The 18,822-nt window shown below is 44.7% G+C and overlaps 1 protein-coding gene across 1 annotated transcript in view; it reads right to left on the minus strand.

Moving 5' to 3' along the window:
* Positions 1-18,822, minus strand: part of unc5db (unc-5 netrin receptor Db) — a 148,999-nt gene that overhangs the window by 9,858 nt on the left and 120,319 nt on the right. The window contains exons 11-13 of the mRNA XM_070833471.1: positions 14,508-14,592; positions 7,253-7,424; positions 783-1,010 (exon numbers count right to left, since the gene is read on the minus strand). Coding sequence (XP_070689572.1) covers positions 783-1,010; positions 7,253-7,424; positions 14,508-14,592 — 485 coding nt within the window. The remainder of the gene's footprint in view (positions 1-782; positions 1,011-7,252; positions 7,425-14,507; positions 14,593-18,822) is intronic.

An 18,822-nucleotide genomic window follows, 5' to 3' on the forward strand; every position in this document is an offset into this window, starting at 1 on the left:
TCTTCTGAGTCGTGTTTCTGGCATCCTGCCAAATGTCAGTCCAACACTCTCTCTCCTTTTATTTCCAGTTTTCATCCTGTGGGAAATATCCGTGTATTTAGCTGCTACACAGAACATTTTGCTGAATGGAACAAGGCTCATGAGAGCTGCGAGAGTCAACCAAACGGGGATCGCCGTGACAACGAGCTGTAAGGGGCCAAAGCAGAACTGAGTCAGGTGATCATTTTGTGGGTGTCACATCACTCCGTCATTGGATCGGTTCCTAATATTAAATATGGATTAGTGTAGCTTTAAGTCTGCCCTGCGAAGGCTTTGCCACTAGCTTTGCCTTTAGGTTGTAGATTTCGTTTTTGGATCGTTGTTTGATGAGTAGACAGCATGCACATTTTTCACTCTTCTTTAGCAAAATGGGAGGTATTGGAAACACGACGTCAATGTCATGTCATGTCATGCAAGTAACGACAATGAAAGAGTCATTTCCAGAGTAAATAAATGAACTCAAACATTGGCTGAAGGAGTAAATGACCTTTTAACCATTATGAAGCTCTGGGGAATGCAGTCTATACAAGCAGCTCGGCCGTTTTTAAATACACCAGTCTGAAACTGAAACATCTTTTGTTCTGTGAATTATGAATGTAGAACCTCAGACGTTTATTTATTACTCTTTAAGAGCGAACGAGAATGTGGAGAACTGTGAAAACCAGAGCTGCTCAAACTAATCATGACTCAACCTTCGTTGGATAAACAAAGAGCCAGACACCTCACCCGTGTTCCTCCCCCACCTGAAAGGCATGTGGTGTATCGTCCACACAGTACACCCGCAGGCTGTAGCTCATGGAACCGGACTCCAGGCTCCCAAACACGGCCAGTTTCAGCCTCTTGACGGCAGCCTGTGTCAGCGGCTCGCCCACCAGGGCGTACGAGCCCGGCTGGTCCAGCAGCAGGTGGCAGCTCGTCGAGTCCATCAGGCAGTAACAGGAAGTGGACTCCTCCTCTACTGACATCACTTCCTGCAATAAAGAGCAGAGACGGTCCCCATGAAGACAGGCAGCTCCTTGATGTCAGCGGTCTAAATCTCCTGTTGGTACCGCCGATCCCATAACTCCCACCTTGAACACACTTTCTTGCATAACTGATCGCAGGTGAATATAGTTTTACTAAAACATTTTAAAGCATTTGGTCGTTATTAAATGATCCTACGGGCCCGGCACAGAGGGTCAGCACAAAAGGTGTCCCAAGCAGTTATAGTCTGGGGTTAAGGAGGAAGGGGGGTAAGGCGGAGGGTAACTAATGGAGCTGACTCTTGTCTTGGTGTGACCAATAAGGCTCTCTGTTACCTGGTGTTGCCATATGGAAATTGGACATCTCTTGCATGTCTTTCCGAATATAAATTGCTTTCCGAATCCCGAGTAGAGGTCTGACTGTCATTATTCACGCTTTGGAATGACACCAAACATGGCAGATTCTGTTACACTGAGATACGACTACTACACAGTTTCTGGGTGGATAACTGTGCTTCACTCACACCCATCAGGTATGTTTTTAAAGTCCTTTCCAGCTGGTTCTCATCACTGTCAGCTGAAGCAAAGTCATTACCGTGTAAGAAACAATGATGGTAAACAATGATCAGACTTCACACACTTTGAGACTTTAACACACCGTGGCACGTGTGAAGCCCATCGTACAACTTCATATTCATGCCAAGGGCCACACAGATATCACGGCAAGAGAAGTGTGCAAATGAACTTCTGTATACAAGTAGAATGTACGATGGACTGATTCCAGCGTACTGCTGCTGAATAATGGCATACATAACATAACACAGGTTTAAATCACAAAGCAGAAACCCACACAGGTCTCCTGAGATGGTGGGAAACCATTTCCTACAGGAGTGATGGTGTTGGAACACGGCAGAACACAAAATAGTCATTATGGACAATACAGAGTTTTATTTATGAGATGACAACAGCAGCCAGGAAGCACTTTGTTATCTCCAAGTGGAATGAAGGAACCTTTTCTGTCCTGTGTTTCCCTTTTTCCTCTCCTCTCCTTTCAATCATCCAAAACTGAACAAAAGACATTATAACAAACCCAGCAGGAGGCGGGGGGGCTCTATCATACCAACTGGAAGTAATGACAAGTCACAGGAAATATCCGAAAGTACAACTTCACTCTGTGTTTTTGGAATGAATGACTGAGCTCATTCCTGATGCTGTTTCATGTGCTCTTGGCGCAGCTCATTGTTGTGATGGGAATCACAATTAATGTGTCACCATTCCCAGTGATCACTGCACATATACTTGGACAAGAACTGCAAATGATACTTCATTGTTGATTAGTAAGATTGTGTGTGTTTTAACCTACAACAGACATTCTATTTTTTTCTTGAGGTTTAAAGTTCATTTGCGACCGCAGCTGAGAAAACCGCACGGACCATTTAGAAGATCTGCTAAAGAGAGCTGCCAAATGACTGTGTGCTGACACGTTTGCTCAGCTACATTTTTCGCACTGTTTTTTTTTGTATATACTGTACATGCAAACATACATATATTTTATATTTTTTTTATTCCCTTTCTTTGTATGTGTGAACTGTATCCTGTATGTGTGAATCAGAACTGCTGATGACTCGAAATTTCCCCATTGTGGGATAAATAAAGGAATATCTATCTATCTATCTATCTATCTTAAAATCAAACCTGACTGAAACCAACGGGCCTTAACATTTAAAGGAATACACTGACATATAAGGGAAACAAACCTGCAGCCAGGAGACGTTAGCTTAGCATAAAAGTATGAATGCAAATGTATTCATGGGTGTAGAGGCAGCCATCAATGGGTTACTTTGATGCTGAAGAAAACCTATTTATATATATATATACATATATATACAGTACTGTGCAAAAGGCAGAAATATCCAAAAATATAAAATTTAATTGTCTATTTTTATCTATCCACAAAAGCAAGTTTGCCTTCATTTTTGAAAGCGTTCTTACTTTACAGCACTTCTTCACACCTGCCTAAGACTTTTGCACCGTTCTCTGTGTGTGGAGCATGAAGGAGCTACAGCTTTGCTGTAAAATAAGAAGACCCTTGAATCAGATGAGGTGATGACTGTACAGATTTGGCTCCACATTGTTTAATAGGGGAGGAGGAGGCTGGGAGGGGCAGGTGAGATGCTGCCCACCATCTTTTTTTTAACATATTGCACCTTTAAGAGGGAGTTGGGGATTTGTTGACAGTGAGAGAACACTAACACCAGCCGGACCCCCACAATGTAAGTACAAAGTGCACATAGAGCAATGTTCCAGCTCAGTGAATCCAGAATGATCTGGGCCAGCCTGGCGTCCCACCACAGTTGTTTCACAGAAAAAAAACATACAAAAACATATGAGGCCAAGTACACACAGCAGCCTGGGCCCAGTAGATTTTCTGTGGGCAAACACAGTTTATCTCAGCTCAGACGTTATAATCAGCCACTATATTGCTCAATGAGATGCAGCATAAAAGTGAGAAATGTTACCACACTGCTACATTTATGTCAGGCGGTGGGATTCCTTCCGTGAATACTTTATGTTTATGCATTTCTACTTATGCTCTCTGCATCCTCATAAGCACAGCTTAACACACTGCAGTATGGTACTGAATAATAATACGCGTGTCTGGGAGCGCTCAGGAGTCGTCCGTGGGTAGTGTGTGTTTTAATGACAGCTGAAATAAGGGCATTTTAATGGCAGCTGAGCATTTGCAGGTATTATGCATCTTCACAACCCTCCTCTCTCTCTTTAGGTAGGTCATTATTTCTCTCCAAGAAGCTCCGAGGATCTCTGTGCCCTTTTAATATTAGAGTAAAATCTCAAAGCAACGTGAATCTTGTATTTATTCATTTCCCCTCCGGTCTCCCTCCTCTCCTCGTTCACTAAACTTTGCACAGCACGAGGAACTGCCCTCTTACACTGAAAAGAAATCTTTTTTGTCACACAGTAGCAAACCTAGAATGCTTATAAAGCAAGGTTAGGTAAACATGAGCCTGAACCCAAAAGGGAGAAGATGTACAAAATGACAGCTGACACCTCTGAAAGCAGATGAGATGTGGGCCGAAGAGCTTGTGAAGCTTGCGTGCGAAGAAAATCAGGCATTACACACCTCAGACATCTGTCCAATGTCACAAGCTCCACAGCAGCAGACCAACACAGTGTTTTTGTACTTTTGACTTTGGATAAGTCAAAGTATCTCACTTATTCAAAATATTTTGTTCCAAAAAAAAATGTAAACTGGAGTTAACCAGCCAGGACCTTCTGCGCCACGAGGTTTAGAGGAGCTTCAGACTGCCTGATGTGTTTGTAAGGCAGGAGGGAACAGCACTAACTAACTGTTGCTGACTCCCGGGATGCTTGTTGAACTAAACTGTGACTTTAGGAGAGAAGTGTTCAGAACGTGAGACTCTATTCACAAGCAGATATGAGGGCAGACCGATAAAGTTCTGTAAGAGGTGTTTCATAGACAACAAACAGAACCGAGCGCTCTCAATATGGATGCCAACGCACCGTCAAAAAGCTCCGAGAGGACGGGCGTGGACACATTTTCTACTGGGCGACTGCTGAAATAAAAAAAATAAAAATAAAAAAGAAAGAAAATATAAATGTAACCAGGACTAAAAGACTTTTGATCTGCTGGCAAACGTTGTGAACACTCTCAGAAGGAAAGTGTTCCTTTAATTGGACATGAGGGCCCATTATGTAGCATGCTGGAGGTTAGACTGTGGCGCACACACAGGCTGCTGCAGCTCTTGAACATTCTTCATAGTGGTGATCTCTATGGCTCAGAAAAAACATTATTCAGGACAAAAGCAGACAATGTAGAAAGCTGACAAATCCGGCTGCTCGTCCTCTAAATAACAAGCTCTTTTAAGCGCTGACAACCAGCACAACAGCCACGAGCAAAGCTGCAGTCTTCATTATTCTGACCCGCGCTCGGCTTGCCAAAACTTTACGTCAGATTTACATTTACATAACCGCCTGACTGAATATTTTCTTCATTACCCCCCCACCCCCGCCCCCATGTCTTGTTATGAACTTGCCGGTTACTGCTCAAAAACACGAGCAAATAATGCAAAGTGACGGCAGCGATTGGGCTTGTTATGCCTTTGGGTTTGGGATTAGGCTCTCGGGACTTCATCCAGACCAGTAGCAGCAAAATTCTTCACTGGAGGGGAAAAAACCGAAGAGCTGACGTCGCTGGAATGAAAACACAAACACATGAAAAGCAGCAGAAACACAATGTGTCCTGTTCCCAAAGCATTAGAGCGAAGCTAACAAGGAACGCAAAATATCGGGGCAGAGTTGCTCTGCTTGGTTGTGTTAGGTGTCCATGGTGGGCTAGGTGTGTGTGTGTGTGTGTGTGTGTGTTGTGGTCAGCACAGAAACAATCTCCATGACCATCCTCCTGATTACCTCACATATAAATTCACCGTGCCATGTCCACTAATCGATACTTCCCTTGTCTAACGGCCCCTTATAACCCCGCCTGTTGCACCCTCAACCGCACCCCCCCAGCACTGAGTGACAGCAGCCATGCCTCTTCCTGGCCATTACATGCTGTAATTGTTTCTTTATTGTCCTCCTGTGGGACCAGCAGCGCTGCCTTCACGTGGCCTTATGTCACAGAGCCACAGAGAGCACAAGGCCGGATCAATCAGCCCCCCCCCCCACAAAGCCCCAACAGTCCTTTACGGCTCTCACATACTTCACCAATCACACGTCACACTGACTAACTGGATCTTTCACCGCACAAAGCATATAAAGGTCAGTGAACAGAGGGAGTCAACAACAGCCCCATGGCATCTTCAGTCAAGGACCACTCACAAAAGTCACCGTCCTCCACGGAGCGACACAACCGCTGACCGTGTGTGTGAGCCACGCCAGTAACAACCCATCCAGTTGGTGACGTCTCGTGTTGACACTGAGGTCTTACAGTCGACAGCTGCCACACTGGGGGGACAAAATGCTGGAAGCCCTGCTCTGTGCTGCTAGCTGAGTTAAACATAATCATGACAAAACACACAGGCAGCTTCCACATGCATATAAGAGGGTGTCACAGGATGAGTTGCGAAATCTCAATTAAAGCTGCATTAATAGATTTTTGGCTACTTAGGGGAACAAGCTAAAGACACTGATTCCCATCCAAGAGGATAGGAGATGAAACGTCTTAAGGAATGACTGACCTGGATGACTGAGAATCTTCACAGACACACAACACTGATGTATTATCACCTTATTTTGGCTGTTGGCCTGCAGTTTGGTGCTGAGCAGGAAGCACACGGAATAGGGATTGTAATAATTAACCACTTCACTGTTATAAGACTAACAAGAATTATCACCAAATAACACCAGGCAAACAGTTGAAAATATATCATATATCATTATTGCGCATTCAGTGTTTTCACAAAGTATCCAAACGATATAAAGCAGCAGAAGAACCGTGTTAATTATCCCCAGTAAAATGACCTCAGGAGAAAGAGGTCACCATGTGGATCTGTGATCTCAGCGCACCAGTACTGGAAAGCAGCAGTACGAACTGTCAGCGGCCCAGAGGCGGCCCCACACTGTCGGCGGCCCCACACTGATGATGGCCCACTGACGGCGGCCCAATGGCGGCCCCACACTGACAGCTGCCCCATACTGACGGAGGCCCCACACTGACAGTGGCCCCAGCGGCGGTGCAGCCCCTCCATATGGGACTGATGGGACTTGAGGTGGACAGAAAATTAGAGATGGTGCAACCAGTGGGGGAGAGCTGAGAGACGTTTTCGTGCTGTGGGGTCTCCACGGCACGAAAACAGACATCACAAATGAGGAGCTCCAATTTGAATTAAATCAGCCAAAAGTTTGTAATTCGTCCTTTGGGAATAATACATTTGAATGTACATGGTTAATGATTGGTCCACAAAGAATCTGAATTAATATCCCTGGAATGGAGCTGCTTTGTTTAAAGCAGGTGCTTCTTCTGATGTTCACTTCGTGTACAAAATCAATGCCCCTGCACTTCAATATAATTTACAGAGTTGTGTCAGTCTGCGGAGAACAGCAGAGCAAATGGAGGTTTGGTGGCTTCCCCCCGCCTTCATCCCTTCTGACATTAGCTACAAGAAACCAATGGAGTTACTGAAGAAAAAGAGCCAAGCGCCATGTCTGGGCCCGGCTAAGATCTTGAAGGGCTCCATTGTACTCGACAGGTGTGGGGCTGCGGCTCTCACCTCCCATTTGCTGTCCTGGGTTTTCCTCTTGAGCTGGATGTTCCAGTTCTCAGCGTCCACCTCCGCACAGTGAGCGATGGTCATGGCCACTGGGCAGAAGAGGTCCAGGCTGGGAGGACCGTACGTCACCTCTGGGCCCAAGAGGATTTCACAGCCTTCCAGTGTTTGGACACTAAACACACACACACACACACACGCACACACAGACAGACACACAAACACAGAATGAGACACATTGTAAAAGATACTCTACATTAAAAGATGCAGAGAAAAGACACATTAGCAGAGTGACCATTCTGTGATTGCACCTTTTGGTGGTTGCTTTTAATTCAAAGAGCTTTACAGCATCATAACGAGGTTTTTTTTGGCACGTGTGTTGTTAGGTATGTGTGTTTCCTGCACTGGTGAAAACTGTGTTTTCTGAATCAAACTAACATGATACTAAATCTGAGATAGAAATAAACCTCTCACTCATATAAAAAAGTTGGGACATGTATGACCCATTGTGCTTCGTCCTCTGCACTGCAGCATCTTTTGTGCTGTAGTCATTGTTAAGATTGTGGGCTGTTATCTTCACTGCTATTTGTGAACTCATGATCACTGCTGCATGGAAAACTCTGGTGAATTCTTGCTGCTCAAGTAAAGGTTATTGCTGCTGGAGTTTGTTCCAACACAGGTGAAAAAGTCACTGTGATGCGCGGACAAGTTGTAGTGTGCTCATTAAAAGCAGCTTACAACAATCAGGTCTTGCCAGTGGATGGTGGCAGCAGCAGCGGTGGATGGTTTTTAGAGAAAAAGGGCAGACGGGATCATGACAGAGGAGATCAGCGCCTGAACAAAGCTTTCTAAGCTCACATCAGTCATCGCAGATCAGACACCTGAGAGTGCTGGTTTGTTCAGATTCCCTCCTTTGAATGAGAAATGATTTCTAGTCATCGAGGTGCATGAACAGCTTTAAGGTACAGTCTGCTACACCATGGTGGAGAAGAGGAATGTCCAAGGAGTGTAGAAGCAGATTAGTGCTGTAAAGAGAGCCAGCATGTCAAATTCTAGTCTATTACAACTCACAACATTGCAATGCAAAGCAGCTTCTTCTGGCAAAGCACCGAATGCTCAATACTTAGCAGTGTGAGTGTGTGCGTATTCATTTGCTTTTCTCGTTTTATTTCTATCTATCTCTGTTTTAATTGCTTAGCCCTCTGTGGTTTTTAGTGGAGCTAGCAGCGTGGCTCCGGGAAATCAGTCTGTTGGCCGATAGTGATGTCGCCCCACCGCTCTGGTCCATGCTGAAACATCTCAACTGTGTTTGGGTGAGTAGCCATGCAATTTTGTACAGATATTCATGGTCCCCAGAGGATGCATCCCAGATGCCTTTGATGATTCCCTGATTTTTCCTCTAGAGCTAGCAGCAGGTGGGAGTTTTTACTTTTCCAGTGTCCATAGACATTTATGGTCCCTAGAGGATGAGTCCCACTGACTTCAGGGACCCCTCAACTTTTCCTCTTCAGCCATCATCAGGTCATGATTTTAATTGTCTAGTATTTTGGTTTATGACCAATGGCCTTCACTTTATGTAATGTTGATGCTAATTAGCAAATGTTAGCATACAGGAATGAGCATTTATATAAAAGCACTGTTGTGCTTAAGTACAAGCAGGCTGTAGATTCTTAATCTTTTTTAATGATGAAGTCTCTTTAGTGATCTCAGCATTACTATGGAAATGATGGCCATAACTACAAACATAATGTCCAAGTTGTAATCAACCAGAAGTAATCCTTATATGTACAGGACAATTCATTTTGCACAGATGCCACTGCTGACATTCTCGATGGCTAAGCATTTCCACATCTCCTACGTTTCCATTCTCTGGAGTTCAGGGATTGCTTATATTCATAACATTCGACGTCCATGGCAAATTTCAGGAGCCCTTGTGGACCACAATTGAATAAAAAATGTTAGACATTTTTAACATGGGTGGGGGGACGACTCATGTCATATTGGATACAGCACAGCACCAACACCACAGCCATTAGGGGTTGGTGCTCCACATGCTAAAAATGAACGCTCTCATTGTGCTGCTTTTTACAGGAGCTCATCTGACGCGAGAGCTGCTTCATGTTCCATACTGCAGCCGTTTGGCTACTGACATCCACTCCATCTGGGTACCTGCCGAGCTGTTAGGTCCTACAGCCACCATGTCATTGCACAACCACCTCAGTCTCTTGGCTTATGTCTGTTAGCTCACAGTCACTTTTTCTGTTATGTCAACAGCAGCCCTGCTCTTGACTGGTCCGGAGAGAGCTCTCGATCCCTCAGCCAACAGCGATGAGTCTGATCCCACGCTTAATGCAAAGTGTAGGCGAGGAGCAGATTACCTGCTCCTTGAGTAAGGAGCAACTCGGGCCTTACAGTCCAGCCACAACCTTAAAGAAGCGCTCGACGCTAGCAGACTCTTCTTCATTCCACTTGTCATCACGCTGAAGGGCTCTATACGGCAGCTTCTTGAGCCCCTACATGAGGTGCCATTATTTAAAGTGAGCGATGACTCACTCCTCGGGGAGCTGTGCAAAGTGGCAGATTGAGGAGGTGGGCTTAATAAATGCACACATTAGCACACTCCATTAGCTTCACCTTTATTTGCTTGTAGTCTCCAACCCGTTTGTCCCACTGTGCTTTTGTCCATTTTAAGTTGATGCAGACGCCTTTTGTGCTGCACGGATACATTAATCAAACAGGCATCTAGAGGTGAAGCTTCGGTGCAACATCCAGCCAAAACATACATTTTACTTCTCCTGCTTTGACCTTTCAGCTAGTGTCTCTTTCAAACTGCAAAACATTCGTTTAGCAACTTTAGCAATCAAGGACTGACAAAGTGAATTGATTGAAAGAACAGCTCTTCAGAACACAATCAATACCTTCAACTAATCACTAATCTGCTTAAGAAAACATCACAAGGCACTGTGCCTTTGATTTCTAATACCATCATCAACGACTGTTCAGCTAACTTTGGTACCACTTCATCTCTAGTCCCAGACCGTGGTGTTTTCAGCCCACTTGACTGGGAAAATAAGTAAGCAACAAGCTAATCACTTGAAACAACTCGCTATGCTGTCTGGTCACTTATCACTGGAGTGCCACTCCAAGAACTAAAGATAGTGTAAATCACGAGGTTCTGTTTCAGAGGCTATTCCATCTCGACTAAAATAGAATTCTCACTACACACATTATAATATATATATATATATATATATGTATGTATATGTGTATGTGTGTGTGTGTGTGTGTGTGTGTGTGTATGGATGGATGTTATCATGGGTCTATTTCAACACAAAATGGAAATGGTGATATCATACTGAAAATCTGTATCCAGTTTAGTCCCCATCCATTTAAAACGTGATATTTCTACGTGATATTGCCCTCCAAATAAAGGAATCAAACCTTTAATGTGACATTAAAACACTGGGTGGGATTGCAGCAATGTTGGACAGTCAGCCCATTCCTTTACACTTTATCCAACAGATCATAAATTAATTGAGTTAATACCCGTGGTCCCCAGAGGATGATTCATAGTGATTTTGGTGATCTCTTGGCCTTTCCTATAGCACCACTATTAGACCAAAATTTGCCCCTGTACGAAGTCTACTGAGCAGGATGCATTACTGCTGAGAGAAGCCTTCAGTTTGGCTTTCACGTTTCATTCATTCACATCCATAGAAACCTGTAAAACATATGAGCTATATAATGAGAACAACACATGAGGGTCTAACAAGCAGGTCGGCAGTGACAACCTCCTCAGCGTTATGTCAGCAGACAGATGAATTCTTCAACCTCTGCAGCAGTCAAACCTTTCAGATCAAGATAGATCTCAGTTTGAAGTTTGACAGCTCTTGTTCCCAAAGTGTAAAGTCACCTTGGCAGGGACATAGGGCTGTGTGCTCTGGACTGCAACCGTGAGCGATGTGTCCATCCACAGATCTGCATTGTGAGATCTATGGACCATGACAGCCAAAGGCTTAAAGCCGGAGCTGCCACTTCCAGAAAAACAGATGAGCTGGGTCAGCCACTGTGGGCAGCCTGGACTCCAAGCAGAGGCCCAGGCATCCAGGCAAGAAGCCACGTCACACCTCTGCACCGGTGCACCCCCACTGACAACCGTGAGTATCAGATAATCATTTTAGCCCTCAGTCTCTACAGAACTGATTCTGCATGCACTTTGTGGTTCTCAAAGTTATTCTTCCTCTGATTTATGAAATAACACTTCGAGACAAGATTAAGTAACATACACACATATGGAAAGTAGTTCCATCATTAAAAGCCACTTTCCTACCAGGACAAAGCTGTTTCTGCCTCAATAGGATGGGAGGATTTATGTCCCAATACAAAGTGCTCCTGCACCTTGGAAGCAAAGGGAAAATGTCTCGCCTAAGCAAAACCACACCTTCAAAAGATTTAAACAAGCCCTTGAGCAGCTCCGAGAACACGTCTTTTAAAAAAGCAGCGCCATTGGGACTCTATCAGGGTGTGGAAAAGTAGGTTGGACAGGGATTGTGGCTGGACGCTGCAGCAGTAAAGAAAGGAAACGATTCTCTGCATGCCCTCTGGCCTGCAGGGATGTCGACAGTGATTGACAGCTGGCGAGATGACAAGCACAACAGACCGCAGGGAGAAATATGGCTGTCTGCAGGAAACATCTCTCGGCTCACACAGAGCAGCAGAGAAAATAAAAATAAGCACTTGAAAACAACATCGGTGGTCAAAACCAAATAGTGTCAGGCTGGAGCCTGAAATATGACATAAGTGTTTCAAAAGTGGGTGAACCAGTGGGAGAGCTCAGACGCTTTCTGCTGGAAGGTAAGAATTTGTAACAGGAGAACTAGAATTTCTCAGCATCATAGATTCATCATAGATTACACATGCACTATACATCCCAACAGCACAGCCTAAAGAGGCCGTGCTGCAGACGCTGGGGTTTCATGGGTTTCTATGTGCTGCATAACACATCAAAACCGTGCTGAGAGCACAGTAGCGCTGCTCTGCATTCTCTGAGGTCAGTACAAAACAGGAATCATAATTCTTTTGAAGGGAAAATGGAGCGACTGCTTCCAAATTCGAAAACTCTCCGTCATGACAAGCGCTGTTTGCACGGGTAAAGACGATCTTCAACGCTGTCATTTCTCCTGCTAATGTGTGCATTTCGTGGCGCCTCTTTTCCTTTGTGACTTTGTTCAGGCACGCTGTCATGAATAAACACTGACACTTCAGAGGAAACTGGAAACCCCTTTTGGCTCCGCAGGGAAGAGCGTGCAACCCCCCCGGAGAGAGGCTCAGTCCATCCAAGGGTCATTACCTAGCTGTGATCGGAATACATAACGCTTGCACTGCCGAGATGAAAGGCCTCGGGAGACGTCTGCGCCCTCCATTCCGCTGCGTCTGTCCATCAGTGCAACACGCTCCATTCATCAGTGCATTCATCATCGTTTAAACAAGCTTCCCGGGTCGTGACTCTCTCCCACAGCGCCACATTGTTGACACCGAGCGGAGTACATAACTACATATTGACTCTCGGCAGAGCAGAAAAAGATTGGAGGATTGGAGGTTTGACTTTACTCCCTACGAGTTTGTTGACCAAATGAAGGACCCCACCACCACCGCCGCCGCCGCCACCCCCTCCCCTCCCCCCGCGCGCAGCGTGAACTTGACTTCCTCCACAGCAGCTGGGACATCAAAGCCCAGACTACCACCTGTGAGGGGCTTCTGGAAATGAACACCCATATCGTGACATCTAGAGGCCTCCTACAGGGAGTGGGAGATGGGTTGCAGTGCTCGCTGGGCCCATCTGTCACACAGTAAACACACAGAGGTGGTGGGGGAGGGAGTGGTGGGGTTCACACATCTACCCTTGATGTGCACAGTCACATTTATTACACTACACTACAGTCATTATCTAGTTATCTGATTATTTTAAGGCCAATCCTGCTGATTCATGTCTGTTCATGTTAACAACAACAATAATAACGACACTACTACTAATTATATCAACTCACACATCAGCTCTGGCCGACATGTTCCTTCATCGCCATGAACACACAAACACACCGGAGGTTATTCTGACTTAGTGCCACACACACCGTGCCGCTGCCACTTCAGCACCTCATGCATATTCATCCACAGCTGAAGATACTTCCCAAACTATTTCCTCCTGTTTGAGTAACATTTGGTCAGAACTCCAGTGAGCAGCTGTTTTAGGAAATGAAGGCGTATACGTGTACGTATACACACTCACATAGAATGTGTTCAAGGGCAAACCTGTGGCAGGTGAAAACGATATTTAACAAAAACATCTGAGAGCAGATTCAAATCTTTAGGTCCCACGCATACATGACATACACATAGATGGGCGGGGCATGGCAGAGACCAGCCGTGTCTATTGGCCTGTTGACTTTGGAGTGACGGTGTGATAAGCTGGTGTGTTGGGCAGCGTGGAGCAGGCAACATTTTCAGGTGGGGCTCCCTCAGCGTCTCTGTAGTTACGTTTCTTTTGGCTGACTGAGGTATCTGTTGTCGTGTCTGAGTCAGGCTGGCCAATCTATCCACAGGTCCAAACACATGGGACAGTTTTACTTCATAGGTAAGCACAATGATCAAAACTGACACTGGTGAACTCTTTGTCATATACTAATTAATAAACGGTTGCATCAGCACTGGTGGTACCTCGTGGTCTGAGAGGAAATCCATGAGCAGAAAGTAATAAAGGCCCACTATGTACCACAGCAGCATGTTCAGGCTGGCCTGCCATCCTCGTTCAGTCTTTTAAAGACAGAGACAATAAATCCTCCAAATTATGTTTAAAGCTTTTCATTTCATAGTTGGAAGAAAGGCTGCGTGAAGTAGGCATGATAAGAAATAACACAGGCTCATTAGGCTGAGCGCATCATAGACAATAAAAACAGATTTCAGTGCACTTGAATTTAATTCTGCTGTAATTAAGCCACCAATGATAGAGCGCATTAAACTTGTGTCTTTATAATCTGCTTCAGTCAGACAACAAAGTGCAGAGAAGTGAAGGTCCCATTGAGTGGCTGCTGACTAAACGCTGCAGCAGTCATGGGAGCACCAGGGGGGTGGTAAATAATTAGAGAGAAACAGGACAGTGAGGACAGAGGATGGAGAGTCAGGTGAGATGGATGATAAGATGGAGGCAGACTGACAGACAGATAGATGCTTGAAATGATATTTGGGTAAACTCTGGCCTCACCTTGCCTCTCCCTGATTGATCACCATGTGCATCTCCCAGGACATATTTTCAGCCACGGCTCCATGAGGCACCAGCAGGCTGACCCCTGGAAAACACACACAAATGTGTCAGCAGCAACATGTTCAGCGGCCTGACGGGCTGCAGGTTAAAATAAGGGCTTACAGCATGTGGCACAGGCAGGGCTTATGGGATATTTCTGAGAGCTTCACCTTACTTCAAGGGCCTGTGGCGTGTGAAAGGACAGAATGAAGCTATACAATGATTTTCAGGAGAAGTACAATTTAAAAAATCACTTGACATGGCGCATGCAATCACTGATCATCTTGAATATATTACAGAGTTTGAGCTGGCAATTTCAACTAAATAGAATCAGGCACACACTCTAGCGTCTACTGACTTTTCATTGGTCGTCTCCAGTGATGTTTGTTGAAGTTAATCTCTGTTTCTCAAGATCAAGATTCCAGACTTCTCAAGATCCGTAGTTTGCCATTGCCTCCCAAAACCTGTTCACATGTCTGCTTTCTGACCAGTAGTGAGGCCTGGTCACACCAGCATGTGAAACTTTTTCTCACTGAATCACTGCAATTGACTCTTTGAGAAGGTCCCCCCCAAAACGGCCTCAGCCCAACCCTTGTCACCAGAGACGTCTGGGACGCCTGTCAGGCTTCCAAGGGGCTCACTGAGTCCACACTTTCCTTTTAGCGCTGAAAGCTTTCACAGCAAGGGAAAAATGCTGAGACGGTGTGAACATGAAATCTAGAAGTCCAACAGCAGACATCCTCGTCGTTTAGGTAAGAGGGGGTGTTATTTAACTTGTCATTTGAAATACAGAATTGTGAACTATGAATGTGAACGCCTTGAGGCAGATTTCTATTTGTTTCCAAATCTTTCACCGCTGCACTGCACTATACAGGAAACACTATCATAAGTAGCCTCTCGTTACAAGTAGTTAAGTTAAAAGATGAGTTGACGAGTTGGTATAGCTGAACCCTAGAGGGTCCTTTCAGCTGGTTTTGGCCATTTAAACAGCCGCCTGTCTTTGCCCTACAACTGGTTAAACTGTCTAGTAGTGGGAACCATTTCTGCTGTTTTTGTGTTCTAAATTGATTAAATTGAACCCTGAAGTTCAATTTAATCTCACATGGAAATGGAGCCTAATGATATGTCTGTTTTTTCATGACTCTTAATGAAACTGTGAACTGTGATTTTGACCTGCGGTCAGGTCTCGATAAATGTTTCTCCCTTTTCTTTATCTGTTCGTTGTAGTTTTCCCGGGATATGAAATGAAATCTCTCATGTATTCACAATGAGAAAGAACAAATTCATGTTCCATCACCAATGGTTTCAGAGCCCATTTGTGAAACAATTGTCTGTGTTTGTTGTCTCATTCTAACTCTGTACAGACTCAGCTGGTGCATACCGAAGGCACCAGGTTTAACGAGAGCGTCCATGGTCAGCTCAACTCTGATTGGCTCACTGCACTGACCGTTCATTCCCTCTTTAGTCCAGTTGTGTAAGCATCATACTTTGTACCCAGGAGTTTTAAAGAACATTTCATCAAATATGTCCAAGACTGACCAGCCATACAGAATAGCAACACATTTTCAGCCTGGGAATAATGGATCGACAATCTAGATCAGGGGTGCCCAATACGTAGATCGTGATCTACCGGTCGATCGCAAAGGTAGTGCGGGTAGATCGTGTGACATTAAAAAAAAAAAGATTTTAGTCCATCATCTATCATCCCTAATTAGGACTAAGCGGTTTAGAAAATGAATGAATGTATGTATCCTCCCTATGGTGTTTGCGACTTGATTGACGTACAGGGCGGCCAGTCTGAGATCTCTTCTCTGCTGCAGGTCGTGGGCAGGGACATGTGCGGTCAAACGCCCTAGCTACTGCAAAACTCCAGCGAGCGTAGTGACCTACTTAGCCTTCCAATCTATATCTACTAAAGAAGGGATACTCTGGGATGGAGAATGGGATAGGAAGGGATATTCGACTCCATTCAGTGCAAGTCATCAGAGGAAGGTAGTGACCATAAATGTATTGAATGTTCCAGTTCCTCTTGTCACTTGTGTGCAATATTGATAGTTCCATCACTGTTTGTCACCTATGTGCATTACTGCTGTCAAGTTTTATGTGTAATACCAAGGGTTACATTAGCTGCAGTTATGTAGCGTACGCCAACATATAGTAGTAATATAGTATAGTATATAGTATAGTAGTAGTTTGTATATATAAAGTATGCTCAGTATATATAGAAATAAATATATGTTTAGCATTTTTAATGTAGGTAGATCATTTGGACCTGGTCATTTTAAAAGTAGCACGCAAGCTGAAAAAGTGTGGGTCCCCCTGGTCTAGATGAACTAAAGTAGGTGTTTCAATAAAGTGAAATAAAAAAAGATTATTGCTCCAGTTTGTTCACTTAGATATTGGTACCTTCAGACAGGACAAGCTTCACCTGATCAGCCTCAGCAGGAATAAATCTATGCAGAACACAGATGGATGAATCAATATTTGATGATATTTGATTTTTGAGTGTCTGACTCTGTCTAGGAGAATTAAAACAGTCCTTCTATTTATTCTGGTCCTCCAACCAGTAGTGCTCGCTACACTTCTGACCATGCAACATGTGTCAAGAGGCAATTTCTGCAGAGCAACACTAGCGCGCCCACTGTTGCCTAACAATAGTCATGTGCTTCTGTGGAAATGGAGAGGGATTCACATCGAAGACAAGACGGTATAGAAAAGGCCTCCTTCACAAATAAAAGGTTCAGAGCAGCAGAGTGGGAGATGTCAGATCACTGGTGTTTGGCAGCTCTGCTCACAGTGAATATTTTGTGACAGTTGTTAATGAAATAAACACCTCATATCGTGTGTTAGTGCAGACTGCTCTGCGGTGCAGGAAGAAACAGTTGACCAGTCTTCTGGGGTAAACGAGTCTACATGATTAGATGCTACTAGAGGTGAGTGAGGAAATATATCTTCTGTAGTTTGTGCGAATCTGCTCTTTAAAATACTGCATTGAAAAGTCACCTGAACGGTACAGATGCAAAGAACGTTGCTATTTTGGCTCTAAGGTGAGGAGAAGGCGTCAGTAATCTGCGGTGAAGTGCTCCGTGCGGCAGACTTTTCAGCCTAATGAATAGTGGTCCCTGCAGACGGGCTCAGTGAGTGCTGCACTTGACAGCTGAGAATGCTCCACTCAGACCTTCAGCCTGAAAGACACGGCAGGAGGCCGATTTCCCTTCACCTCTCCACTGCTACGTAGATGAGGGCCATAGTGCAGCGGTACACACACTGATGACCCGTCGACAACTGTAACGGTCCGTGCAAACTCCTCCAGTCACTCTATTTGTGTTGGTGGGAATGATGGCAGCGTGACCCCTGTTTGCCTGACAGAGTCTGCGAGGACGTGGAGAAATAACAAACAGCTAGCTGCCGTGGCAACGGCACTGATGGATCTTAGCGACAGCTCACAATATGTAGTGTGTGTGTGTCCTGATACAGTAAGAACGTCTTAGGATGGGAACACGGGTCAACTAGAAGTAGAGAGATGAATGTAATGCACTGGTCAGACCACAGAAATGTTTTGTACAGATATTAGGACCCAGGAGGATATCAGGGCTGTAGCTACCGCTGAGGACAAACTAATCACACATTGTGGATCTGAAGCCTCATTCTGACAAAACTTCTGTATTTTTAGACTACAGATAAACTTCATCATAATAAAAAACTCTCTCTCTCTCTCCTGATTTTTTCGGCTCAGTGAACATTTTCCTGCTGAGTTTCTGCTTTAGGGCGGGGCTACCTGCTCACTAGCCAAAAAATCCGACCAATCAGAGGAGGGGGGGAAAAGTTCTAGCTCCAAAACCTAGATGGTGATTCTGAAAACACTAAACTCAGGACTTCAAAATGGCAGTCCACTAGCCAATGGGTGACATCACAGTGGCCACTTTTACAATAACCAGAAGGTGAAACTGGAGGCATGGGTATTACCATGACAACGGTTTTCATGTGTGTCAGTAATGAAAATAACAGAAATGTAGTGAATTTTGAAAGAGCCATATCCGTTGCACCTGGGGCCCAAGCAACGGTGGCTGCATCAGCCGTAATCTGTCATTTTTCCACTGTATCACTGAAACACGTGTTTCCTTTGTCAGAAATACACTCACAGGCATCGGAAAAAGATGTGTGGGGTTTGGATTAAGAGCAGCGGAGCTGGAGATGATCAATGTCCACCAAACACAAAGTACACAGAACAGAGCAGATGAATATTTAGAATTGATTACAAAATAGCTGGTGACAT

Source organism: Pempheris klunzingeri, chromosome 7, assembly GCF_042242105.1.
Source record: "Pempheris klunzingeri isolate RE-2024b chromosome 7, fPemKlu1.hap1, whole genome shotgun sequence".
NCBI classification, from domain to species: Eukaryota; Metazoa; Chordata; class Actinopteri; order Acropomatiformes; family Pempheridae; genus Pempheris; species Pempheris klunzingeri.